Source organism: Rhynchophorus ferrugineus, unplaced genomic scaffold (assembly GCF_030347505.1).
Source record: "Rhynchophorus ferrugineus isolate W39M unplaced genomic scaffold, kcgeb_rfMv2 rfM8, whole genome shotgun sequence".
Classification (NCBI taxonomy): Eukaryota; Metazoa; Arthropoda; class Insecta; order Coleoptera; family Curculionidae; genus Rhynchophorus; species Rhynchophorus ferrugineus.
This window is the reverse complement of record NW_027472587.1, coordinates 12,486,002-12,499,364: the sequence shown is the minus strand read 5'-3', so window position 1 is coordinate 12,499,364 and position 13,363 is coordinate 12,486,002. Positions and strand designations below refer to the sequence as shown.

General features: G+C 35.6%; 1 protein-coding gene across 8 annotated transcripts in view; it reads right to left on the bottom strand.

Annotated features, from left to right (window-relative positions):
- Window positions 1–4,363: 4,363 nt before the first annotated feature.
- The window catches only part of LOC143200829 (uncharacterized), a 205,005-nt gene continuing 196,005 nt past the window's right edge, over window positions 4,364–13,363 (bottom strand). For 5 of the 8 annotated variants that reach the window (XM_076411550.1, XM_076411555.1, XM_076411547.1 and 2 more), the window contains 6 exons: window positions 11,329–11,452; window positions 9,773–9,913; window positions 9,330–9,713; window positions 8,210–8,590; window positions 6,222–8,150; window positions 4,364–6,045 (listed from right to left, as the gene is read on the bottom strand). In XM_076411550.1, the coding sequence (XP_076267665.1) occupies window positions 5,981–6,045; window positions 6,222–8,150; window positions 8,210–8,590; window positions 9,330–9,713; window positions 9,773–9,913; window positions 11,329–11,452 (3,024 nt within the window). In that variant the 3' untranslated portion in view covers window positions 4,364–5,980. The remainder of the gene's footprint in view (window positions 6,046–6,221; window positions 8,151–8,209; window positions 8,591–9,329; window positions 9,714–9,772; window positions 9,914–11,328; window positions 11,453–13,363) is intronic. The other 3 variants (XM_076411552.1, XM_076411548.1, XM_076411551.1) reach the window with 1 other exon arrangement.

Below are 13,363 nucleotides of genomic sequence, written 5' to 3'. Positions count from 1 at the left end.
TTCGATACCCTTTTTGCAGTACGATTTGTGCTTTGCTTGAAAATAGGCCTCAGTTTCGGCGATCACCTCTTCATTCGACGAAAATGTCTTCCCAGCGAGTATTCTTTTGAGATCTGAGAACAGGAAATAGTCGCTGGGGGGCAGATCTGGAGAATGGATGGATGGATGGATAAGGAAGCAATTCGAAACCCAAGTCATGGATTTTTGCCATCGTTTTCACTGACTTGTGACACGGTGCATTGTTTTGGTGAAGCAGCACTTTCTTTTTCTTCAAATGTGGCCGTTTTTCGGCGATTCCGTCCTCCAAACGATCCAATATCCCTATGTAATAGTCGCTGTTGATGGTCCTTCCTTTTTCAAGGTAGTCAATGAAAATTGTTCCATGCGCATCCCAAAATAAAGACACCATAACCTTGCCAGCCGACCGTTTCGTTTTCCCATGCTTTGGAGCGGGTTCATCGCGTGCAGTCCACTCGGATGACTGTCGATTGGACTTCTGAGGGAAATGATGGAGCCATGTTTCATCCATTGTCACATATTGACGCAAAAACTCGGGTTTATTACGCTTGATCATCTTCAAACACTGCTCCAAATCATCAACTCGTCGTTGTTTTTGGTCAAAAGTGAGCTCGCGCGGCACCCACTTTGCACAGAAGTTTCTCATACTCAAATATTCGTGAAAGATATGATGTACACGTTCACATGATATCTTTTGGAGTGTCTGCTATTTCATTCAATTTCAATTTACGGCCATTCAAAATCATTTTGTGGATTATTTAAATATTTTCGTCGGTAACAACCTCTTTTGGACATCCACTGCGTTCACCGTCTTTGGTGCTCATTTCACCACGTCTAAACTTGACATACCAATCCTTGATGGTTGATTTTCCTGGGTCAGTGTCCGGAAACTCGGCATCAAGCCAAGTTTTTGCTTCAACTATATTTCTTCCCTTAAAAAAGCAATATTTTATCAACAGGCGAAATTCCTTTTTATCCATTTTTTTCAAATTAAAAAATTTTTTAAAAATTTTTTAAAAGTTGCCTCATTCAAAATGATATAATTAACAAACTAATGATCAGATAGCTGTCAAATTTATACACGCATCTTTTGAAAGTTAGGGCTAACTAAAAAACATATGAATTTAAATCTAATAGCGCCATCTATGCGTCAGGCCTGGGACTTTTCAATAGATATGTCGCAACATTTAATAAATTGTTTTTCCCTATAGAAACATTGGATAACGAGCTTTGAATAACAAACATATATTGTTCTATGTAACACGCAGAATAATTACCAACATAAATTGCAAAAACTATTGATCTAAAAATAAATATCTGCCTTTTATATGAAGTGAATCCCTGTTACTTTGTATTCTACACCATCATCTATTGGATTACAATTTATGTTATTTAAATGGTATATTAATGTGTGTTTTCGTTACGAAATAAGTAATAATCACTGTTTTGAGGAAACAACAACATTATTTCTACTATGTTCTGTAAACTTTTACTTTCTACCCTCTCCAGTATAAAATATATAATTATAAACGTTTCAGACCTAAGTCGTTTCTTCTTTTAGGATTTGTCTGTGAAGCTATTGTCACTATTTTCAATAACTCCACCTTACATGTCTAAAAATATTTATTCTTAGAATTCATAGTTTGAAAACATCGCTTATAGTAATTGTCACTGTCACAAATTCAATCAACTGTTATTTAGTTTCTTTAGAGTACTTGATTTTGATTCCAAGTGTTTTACCATTTTTACAATCGATACAAACATTGAACAAAGTTTGATTTCAATTTTTTATTGCAAATGTATGCTGGCTGGCTCGGTCAGAGTGATGCGGAAAAATTAGCATTTTAAAAGTGGTAATGTGATGGAACGTAACACCGCGTAAAAATACTAGGAGTAATTTTTAAAAAATCCCATTATTTGTTGGTTACGAATGTCCATAAGAAACCAGGTTGTGACAAAATATAGATTTTAACAAATCTGTAAATATCTATTTTGATACGTATAATTGGATCTTTATTATTATTTTGCCGATAAGTGCAGATGATGACGAGTCACTAAATGTCTAATTTCGACCTGTACTTCATAAACAATAGTATAGCGAGTCATCATTTAAAAAAAAATGGGATAAGCTTAAATATGAAAATTATAATTTAGTGTTTACTTCTCAACTAATTATACTAATTTTTCGCATCTTTGTGCTTTAAGTTCTTATTTATTTGTTCTGCGTATGAAGTGATTGAAAAAATGTTATAAATAAAACAAAAAATAATTGTATAAATATATTTATTGTTTAAAAAGTTCACAGTTTTTATACAAAATACCCTCCAATTATTTCTACTATATATTTAAGTAAATAATTATATAAACTGGGTAGGTTCTCACCATATTGGTACATATGAGTCATTTTATACATGGTACACAAAATGTGCAAATCAAGCAGAATTCAAACTAAAAAATATACAATAAGAAGAAGGAATGATGTTGTTAGGATTATTACCTAATAATGGAATGTGAATGTAAGTATTAATAAAACGGAAATCATTTAAAAAATTATAAATTCAACTATATCTGTACAAACTTTTCTCTCTAAGGTGCAAGCGAAGTTTCGAAAAGACAAGAAGCAAGTCAGCAACAATTTCCGTTAGCGAGTTCGTTATCTGTTTGTAGAATGTTCCTGAAACAAAACACATAACAGTAAACGCGTATACGAGAGCATCTAATTTAGTAATTCAAAATAAATTCAGAATAGTGAAATGACTATGTAGTCCATCTAATTAAAGAACTAATGTGTGCCGATCAAATTTATAACTATTATAGTTACATCATAGTTACATTGACATATGACAACGGTGTTGACTTGTACCAACAAAAATAAAATTTTATAGACCGTTTCGGTTGCATGTTCGGACGCATTAGACTTCAGTCTATCTCTTTTTAACTAGAGTAATGCTAATTGGTAAAATAAGATAAAAAATTGCTCCTAGTTTAAAAGGGACTTTACGTTTTTAGAAACTGAATTTGGTAATACGTTCTACAGTGTTGCATTGTCCGTTTTATTGAAAGGACTATATATTTACTTTAATTTTAAGTTCATTAATTAAGCTTAAATCCCACAAAACATTACCCTACAAAACAGTAAAATACCGGAATTACAATGTTATAGATGTTATATTTAAATAAATAATATTATCTGTAAGGGTGAAATTTTGCCAAAAGAGAACCAATAACGAACTAATCTACTAAACCACAACATCCCCTCAGAGTCTCGATTAAAAACAGTAACAAACTTCGTAATTAAGTTCAAAGAGCGACAATTAAGAAATCAATTTTCTTTGAATTAAAAAGAAAAATTATAGATAATTTAAGAAGAAAAAAAAGTAGTTAAATTTTCATATAATTACTAGTTAATACAATAAAAATTTAAATAAAATACCAAAAATGCCGCCTGATGATACATCATACGACAGTTACAGAGAAGTAAAATAATACATTACACTAAAATCCACCCATTAATTTTAACTGTCGACAGAACTACAACATCGATAATATTGATATAAACCTTATCGGTCAGTAAGTTCACACAGTTTATTACAGAATAGTTTAAGCATGATCAAAATGAAACTGTTTTGATTTTAAAATTTGTACCTCAAAAAAAAAAACAAACCAGGAAAAAATGTTAGATGCCTTATTTATTTTACATATTTAGTAAAAACGCTTGGAAATAACTGTTTTAATTGGTTCTTAGGTGAGCTACAAAACTTTAAAACATTTCCATAGATTCTTCGTTTCATATAATATTAGCACCAAAAGCACTACAAATTATATGTTTGTATCCATATAATCTAGTGGTCTAAGATGTTATATAACTCATGTCCTGTAACTTCTCGTTCATCGTTCTGAAATATTACGTCTGATTCTTTCTACACCACTTTCTATTTTAAACAAAAGTTTATAACGTTTAACGTTTTAAAACAAATCTATTAAAATCTAAAAAATTCTTCAACGAGAACTGTATAAAAAATAGGAAGTAACTCCCTATTAGCTATCAACACATATACAATTAATGAGGTATCATAACTGTTAAACTACAAAAATTACATCCGTAACAATGAGTGTATATGAAGTTTCTAAATCTGAAAGATTTATAAAATTCTCATTTAATTATGAATGATTATCACACCTCCAGCATTCATCAAAAATAATGTTAATGAATTCTTGTAACTATTAAATTATGTATCGTTAATTGTAATTACTGAATTACCATAAACATAGGTTTTGTGTTAATTTAAATGTTAGTAAATCAGTGGAGATAAGAACACGGGAATAAAGTTGAAATAAAACACAATTTCATTTTTAGATCAATGATTTTTATTAAGCAACTTTACACGTAAGCCTCTTGTAGTCTGTACAGGAGGTAATTTTCTGTGAAAATCAAATTTTAGGTCCTAAGAAACGAATTTACTCTTTAACATTAATTTATCACAATATATATATATACTACAACTAAAATATAACCTTAAATATATAAATAAACATTTATTAAAAAAATAATCGTAACAGAATTTACTCTAATATACACAAATCCGGCATGTAAAACAACAACAGACGAACAGGGAATTGTCATTATAGCACATGCGCCACCAATAAATAAAATTATCTTGTCATGACCGACCGGGGGCATGGCGAATATATTTACAGAAATATTACAGGGTGTACAGACTGCAAATTTGTAAAGTAAAATTAAAAATTATACAAAAATACCGTTTCATTAAAACTGAAACGATACGTAGGAAGTACATGCGTCGTACTATTTTAGTCAGTGCGATAGGTTTCATATAATTGCACTGCGAACTCTAAACAGATATATATTTATGTATAATATATTTATAATTTTTTGCAATCATATAAAAAGTTTGTACGATTTTCCAATGGACCTTTGCGTGGCTACGATGCCGCAACAGTTCAAATGGAAAATAATTCTTGAAAACCTTGTGCACCTGTATTGATACCGTATATATAAATTTTGATAAAATAGACACAGGAATTATTTAAACACAACTAATTGAATATATTTATAGGATAAAAACAAACAGACGATTAAGGCTAGTAAACAAGTGTATTCAAAAAATTCAAAGCATCGTAATATAAACACAAATATATTTACAGTACTAAACATCTAACTTTAGATTTTTGTTTGAAATCGCTAGAATAAGGAAATATTTTTTTTTAAATCCGTTCGATGAAATGCATATGTTAAAGCGCGAGAAAATATTCTTGTCTATCAGTTACTAACCGATCCCATTTTTCTGTTGGAAAATCGCCACAAAATTTGAAATTCCTTCCACATAATAAACAGTTATAGATTTATTTATTCATCTCAAATATAACATCTCTATTTGTATTTACTCGGTAGTTTTTAGACGCATGTACCCATATATCTCTTAAAGCAATTAAATAAAAAAAACGAAGACAAAGGTTGGACATTAAAAAATACATGTACCCTAAATAGGTAAATTATCAGTCTACTACTTTTTTTTACTATCTTATATGACTTTAATAAAGACATTATGCCTTTACACTATATACACAGAAAATAAATCATTTACAACACACGTTTGCATTGCAAAACAGCAGTGTTTCTATAGAAAAAAAATAATTCGTTAAAAGTTCTGTTTTGGGACACACCAATAGTCGGTTACATTCACGTCATTTGTTTCAGTGTTCTCGGTTTCAGTCTGTGTTAAAAAAAGGAAACACTTCACTAATATTCTCCACTATTTCTTCGTTGGCGGTCTGGACATTGAAGGCTGGCCAAATACAGTGACCATTGCGGACTAGTGGGGTGCCACAAAAAGACGCTGAATGGATACGGAAATGAGCGGTGCACACTAATAAAACACATCTATTTGGAATGCTTAAATTGTCACTCTACAACACTTGGTTTGAATTTTGATCCGGGATTTCACTTGGTCGGGTACGGGTTTATTACTGTCACGGCGGCCGCTTGCTGGCTAGCTAAAACAGCAGCTGAAATCAAATCAAATCTATTAATATTTCTGACACATATTGAATTTTGAAATGGCATTAAAACGATGTGTAAAAATCTTCAGTACCTTAAACATTAATTAATAGAATACAATACATTTTAATACATAATGGCATTTCAATTTCAATGTATCAACTGTCAGTAATGTCGAACTTACCACCATAGGGAGCTGCGTACATGGGATAACCGAGCCCTACGTGGGTGTGGTGATGAGTATGTACATGTCTTTGAGGAGGGGGAGATCTTGAATCCTTATTGTCTCCTGGAGTCTGTTTACCGTTCGACGGCGCCGTGCTAGGCGGCTGGCTAGTCGGCGGTGCACTTATTTGTGCGGGACTCTGGCCAGCAGGAGGGGGGTTATTAGTCGACGGGCTGGAACTAGCCGCGGACGTTTTTGGCGTCGGAGATTTTATAGCTCTCTCTTGAAGCTCGTGAATCTTATGTGACGAGTAATATTGCGCGTGATGCTGCAGCATATCCAACGTTTTGTTCGGCGGCTGGGCTCGAGAAAGATCTTCCGGAGCGTGATATCGTGGCAGTTGCGCGTGCAAGTATGGACTGCTACCATACGGTCCAGGAACCATTATACCTCGATAGACGGGATGATTGGGATCGAACGGTAGCGCTCCATAATGTGCAGACTGCATATAACTCGGGTGGATATAGGCATATTGGGACGTCGGAGGAGGAGGGGGCCCTTGCGTTTCCATCGTTGGCTTGACGCCTTCCTGTTTAATCTCCTTCTCTTTCTTATCCTCTATCTTCACTTCCTTTGATTTCATATTCGGACTGGGTGGTATCGCAATCTTATTCAACGCGGAATTATTTTGTTTCCCGTGGTCCGATATTGTTTGTTGTTGCTGTTGCTGTTGTTGTTGTTGCTGTTGTAGCTGCTGTTGTTCTTTCCTCCTCTGTTGTTCATAGACGTAATACCGACGCGTATCATCATCTCTATGGCTATGATGTTGAGATACCGGTTGCTGTTGTGGTGGTGGTTGAGTTGGCGGCTGACGGGAATATATATATGGACTCATTTGATTCTTCATTTCGATACTCTCCTTAATAATCTGATGATTTTCGTTCTGATGCTTATCCTTGTTGTCGGATTGCTTGGGTTTCCCAGGAATAGGAACTTGAATGGGGTTAGGAATAGGTGTTGGCTGTTTAATGGCTTGCTCAATGGGGCTGGGACTTTCCTTTACCCTGTCTTCTTTATGCTTGTCTTCTTGTTGCATAGGGACACTGCCATAGTTTGGATCCATATTATATGGATAACCTGGCATGTAACTATAAGGATAATAATGTTGCTGTAACATTTTCGAAGGATAGTCCGAACTCTCCTTCTTCCCGTCTTTCTCGTTTTGTATCTTATCTCCGGATTTCTCCGGTTCCTTTGCTTTATTGCCGCTTTCTAATGGCTGTTGCTGTTGATTGGGCACAACATATTGATGAGGTTGAGGAGAATAGAAGGGGTAAATTCCGTACTGGCCCATGTGAGGTAGCGTCTGTCCGCTTTCGGTCTTTTTATCGGGATTCTTATTTTTATCGGCATCCGTTTCCATACTAACTGGCGGAGCTCCGTCATCTGAAATATCGGAATAAGCCGGACTCTGCACCTCATCCCGTCCGCTCTGCTCTATTCCGAACACCGGCTGATCCGCCGGACTGGGATGAGGACTGCCGGCCGGCGATTTCCTATTTTTCTTCTTAAAGCTTTGCGGTTTTTGTAAGTTAGCACCGTTTTGAGGTTGGGGCGGTTGCGGCATCTGCTGAGATTTTTTATCGTCGGGCATAAGGGCCGAGGTGGGCTTCACCTTGAACTGAGACAATTTGGCGGTTTGTGTAGGAGATGGCGGTGGATGTTGGTGCGGAGAAAGTTGAGATGCCATCTGCGAATTGGAAGCGTTCTGATTTTGGATTATAATATTGGGCGGTTGGGTGAAAGACTGCGGGGAAATATGAGATTGCAGTTGATTGGCAAAGGACTGTGCCTGCACACTGTCCTGTTGAACAGCACCAGCCACTTCGGCAACAGGGGCTCCTGGTCGACCTGATATGAGTTGGTTCGCGTTTGTAATAGGCGAAGCTGTAAAAATATAAATATTAGTCAAGACGTATTTCCGCGACCTAACGGGAGTATCTTACGTGGCACCTGCGGCTTTGTGCCAGATGAAAATAATCCTACTCCGCCAGGAGGTGTGGAATAGTCTTCCGTAGATCCGTATCGAAGTATAGCCGGTTTTACGACAGCCTGCGGTTTACCGGTAGCAGCATCTACCATAGGCACGCTCGGTGAACTGGCAGTTACTGCCGGCAGTTCGTGTACACTCTGAGGGGTCGCCGGGGATGGAGGAGTGCTAACACTTTCGGTAGAATTTCCGAGTAGCGAAGGTAGCTCCGTCACACTGTTCTCTTTTTTCACCGGCGTCGATGGACTGTCCTGTCCTTTATCAGGAGATTTTACTGGTGTGGCAGGGCTGGGAACTTCGATGTTTGATTCATCGTTCTCCGACATGGAAGTCACATCTAAAACAGATACAGCGTCACGACACTTACTAATTTTATACAAAATACCAGTTCGTATGTGTTGTGGATTAAAAAATAAAAGATAAAAGGAAACCCCAAAAACTAATCATAACACTAATACAGGGTAATTATTAGTACATTTATTAACTGGACACTCTAGAGAGTTAACAGACATGTACAATATCATAATAACTATATTGGAGACATCATCGAAGAGCAATATGATATAAATTCAGAGTGATGAAACTCACATGATAATTTTGTCTGTCAAACAAGAAATCCTCGCGTGACCATCCCATGGGTATCTGGTACGGTTTGGCACATTGTATAGTTTGGACAGGGACCTTAGTAATGGAACGAATTCCTCTATCCTAACTGCTAAGTGAACGAACTTTGGGAACGTGTGGCACGCACGACATATTTTCTGTTATACGATTTCGCAAGTGATATTCACGATTTGGTGACAATCTTCCGACCACCACCGATATTTGTCTACGCGAGTTTTCTTCGTGTTGGTTATCTAAACGAGGCTAATAAACAAAGAAGAGTTCTGAATTATTACAAAATAAAAAATACCAGAATCTTTTTTTGTGCCACATCCAGAGAACTACTCCGATATTACTTCCTCGATATATTATTGCATTTTTGCACATAATACAATACAACCCTGTATTAATGCGATAAAAGGAACTTGAGACAAAGAGAAGCTTACAAAATGTGATTAACTATCACCTATTACCTTTAGTATCATCATCGTCGGCTATTGATCCGTGAGCGTGGGATTGATGGTACTTAAGTCCGTTGATATGCTTGTACTTTTTGGAGCAGTTTGGTTCTGGGCATTCGAGCAGTACAGGGGAGGGCGGCGGACTACCGCAGGGGGCGGGAGCAGCGGAAACGGGCGTGGCGGAAGGCGTGACCACAATCTTGGCCTTTTTGCCGGTGCCCGGGGGCGTTTCCTCCTCGCCGGCACGACTTTTCCGCTTGTTGTCGGGCCGGGGCGGTGCAAAAGGGGCGGGGGAGGCCGGTGCGTTGGCCGGACCGGCTCCGTTCGCGACACCACGGCGGCCACCCTTCACGCCACCGCCGTTTCGTAGTTTGCTGTGGACCGACGATCGTGTTTCTAAAAGAGACGGTCAGAATTCGAGTTTTTGGTCTAACATAAGTCGGTGATGCGTTTACCTCGTCCTTTAGGAGTCCTGCTGTCGAGATCGCTGGTCGGGGAATCACAGAATCTTGGTGGCGCCCAATCGTGTCTAGTGCAGTCTAATAGAGTACCGACATATGTCTTGCCTCTCCATGTCACATTGACTACTAGCACTCCTGTAAGATACATATAAGATATACAAAAATGTAAAAATAGTTCAGAATATTTTAATTCTACTCTATATTTACGATTTTATTCTCTAACTTCATAGCAGTTAACATACATAAATGTATCAATGATGATTGTGTGAAGTGTCTTGTTAGTTAGCATATAAAGAACTTTTGAAAATAAAACCTGCACTCAACGTCCAATAAAACAGCCAATCTTCAAAATGTATGGGGTCAGTATTGACTTTTTGTTTACAGCGTTTGCTAGTTTACAATGTTGCATTTAGCAATCGAATTGCAAATTGAATTTATATATTGATTCTGTTACATGTTCCGACGCATCTATCTGTTTTTAACTAAGATAAAATGAGAAGGAAAAAATTGTTTATGGTTTAAAACAAATTTTACATATTTACAAACTGCAATCGGTAATATTATATATTCGACATCATCTACACTGCATCTACATTGCACTATTATTATTGCATTTATTGGACAGGCTATAGTAGTAGTTCCCAGCGTCTATCGCACATATCGAATACAAAAATTGGTGTTGTTTCAACACGCACTGATCTTCCGCAAGTATCTTGAATCGGTTACACGAAACATATTCATTCAAATAAACTGTCACACTGGGCAAATTATTAAAATCATGTATCAAGAAAAATAAAATGCTAAATAGAATAGTCATACCAATAAAACAACCAATGCACGTCATCAACACCGTCGAACGTATTACCAAATTCAGTTTATAAAAACGTTTCCCTTTCAAACTCGTATCATTTTTCTTTCTCATTTTACTAATTAGCATTACGTCAAGTTAAATAGAGACAGAATGAAGTTTGATTCATCTGAAAACGTAACCAAATTGGTCTATAACATTCGACTTGTGTTAGTACTGGTCAACGCCGTTGTCATATGTTAATGTAAATATAATATAACAAAACAAACTCTAACCTACTAACTATTGTGTTTATTGTTAGCTTGTTTAATAAACGTCAGCACGTCGCAATGTTGCCGCATCACATTTGACTTTTGGTTTACAACGTTTGTCGATTTATAACCTCTAACTATTTTCATTAATGTTTGAAGAATTTTGTAGATATTTGGCAATAATGTCTGCCAGTACCAACACAAGTCGAATTTAATAGACTCATTCGATTACATGTTCCGACGCATCATAGAACATTCTAACCCTTTTAACTAGGGTAAAAAGAGAAGGAAAGATCTGCTCCGAGTATAAAACGAATTTTACACTTTTGCAAACTGCATTTGGCAGTATATTCGATGTTAATTATGAAAGGACTATACATACATATAATAACGCCATAAAGATAATCGAACCACTCATATATCATATCTTGTTCCTATCCTTATAGTCTTAGAAAGTTAGATTGTGGAAACAAATAAAAAGTAAAACATACCACCTTCGGTTTCATGCCAAACTATGCCTTCTAAAGTGACACTTGTACCAGGTTCGCAGGGCCCTAAACAGTCGGGCTCCGTAATGGTACCGATACTAGTGCCCACACATACATCTGCAGTTTCCTGGAATGACAAAGAGTATATCAGAAAAATTCGTACATTTACAACAGTTAAATATAAATAATCATTAATTAAAAATACTTTTATACCTTATATAACAAGATTGGAAACCATACGAACGATAAATTAATCAACTCGTCGAGCTGACGACCGTCAAGATTTCGCGTTATTCATCCTCACTCGACTCTAATGATAGCAATAACCAATTATTTAATCAATCGTAATGGTAACACGGCGGTAATCACATCCGCCGATATAATCGGGAACTGTAATATTCGAGGCTACGAAAGTGCGGTTCGTAGCCTGGGCCCCGGAGCAATGCAAGCTATTATCGAGTAAATTGTTATTGTACGATGATGTATCGGGTCTAAGTGAAGGGCAAAGAAGATCGATACATTGTCGGATTTTCAATAAATCCGTTGCGGGAAGGACTGGTGCGTGATTGTTCCTCGTAATCATAGATTAATAGTAGTTCGTCTCCTGCGTATTATTCTAGGCATTGTACTTAATAATTTGCTCACAGCGCAACTACTATAAAATATAACAGAAATAGTTTTATATATGCCAAATTTGAGATTTGATAAAATTATTAGTACCTTCTTAATTTGACAGAGAGATGTCTGAAAGATATATAATCAATGAAAAAATCAAAGATTTCCAAATATGAAGCCTAACTTTTTTTTACTAAAGTTCAACTGATATTGTTACAACGTGAAAATGAATCAACGAAAACAAATATGCTCCATTATTAATGACAATGTTTCCCCATATTTGAGTGAGCCATGATGTCATCGCCACAACTTGCCTTATGTGGCTTCTGGTTTAAATAACTCTCGAGGTGTCGGCTTTCCAACGAGCGTCCAGTGGTTGCGATATGTGTTTCCTGGAACTTCCTGGGTAACCGAAAGAAACCGAAACTTGGAATTGGAAGCTCAAATCGAATCAAGCCATTATGGAATTCAACTGGTGTGTTCGAACAATACATTTAAAGAAAACCAATTACAAAACAAATAGAAACGCTAAAAAGCTGTTATAGCAACAACAACATGAAAACTAAATGATAATATAATCACTCTCCTTCCGAACTGAAACTACAATTTTTCTAGTTTTTAGTTAACATGATAGCGACGCCTGTAATGACTTAGCTAATTATAATTATTATAATATATATTATAATATAACTATTATAATTATAAATTCTTATAATATAATTAGTTTCCAATTTCAATCCATAACATATCAAATCGCCTCGTGAACATAAAGATTTTAAGCCCAACAATGAAACCGAAATTATGATCGTCAGTCCCGTTTTATTACAGAATATCAAAAAGTAAGATCTCTCTAGACTAGCCACCGAGGTGGCTATCAATCAACAACATTGTATTAGATAGAGTCTTGCATCAAAAATTGAATTCAGAAATAAAGTGTTTAATACAGGATCAACAGAAATGATAGTATCAGTATCTAAATAAATAACCGTTAAATTGCGTATACATTATGCTAGTTTGAAGCGATTTATTGTTTGATAGTTGATCTCGATTAAATAAATCATGAAAAATAATTGTAATGTATATGTATTGAATAATAATGGTACTTTAAATTATAATTAAGAAAGTAAGCTGAAAAAATATATATAGAAATGTTATCCCATAACTTATTAATATGTTCAGTTCAGTTCTAATTTATGAACAATCATAAATTTTACAAAAGATCACTTATTACACTTATTATAATAGTAACTAGACGTTGTCCTGCCTGAATATTGGCTTTTTGTTTGAATGGAATAATCATTACTATTAGTAGCGTTGAATATGAATGTAAAAAACGTTTCTTATTTTTATAATGCCAAACAATATAAGTGAATAAGAGTATTGTATTGACGACATCTTTCTTGCACTTTAATTTGATACTACC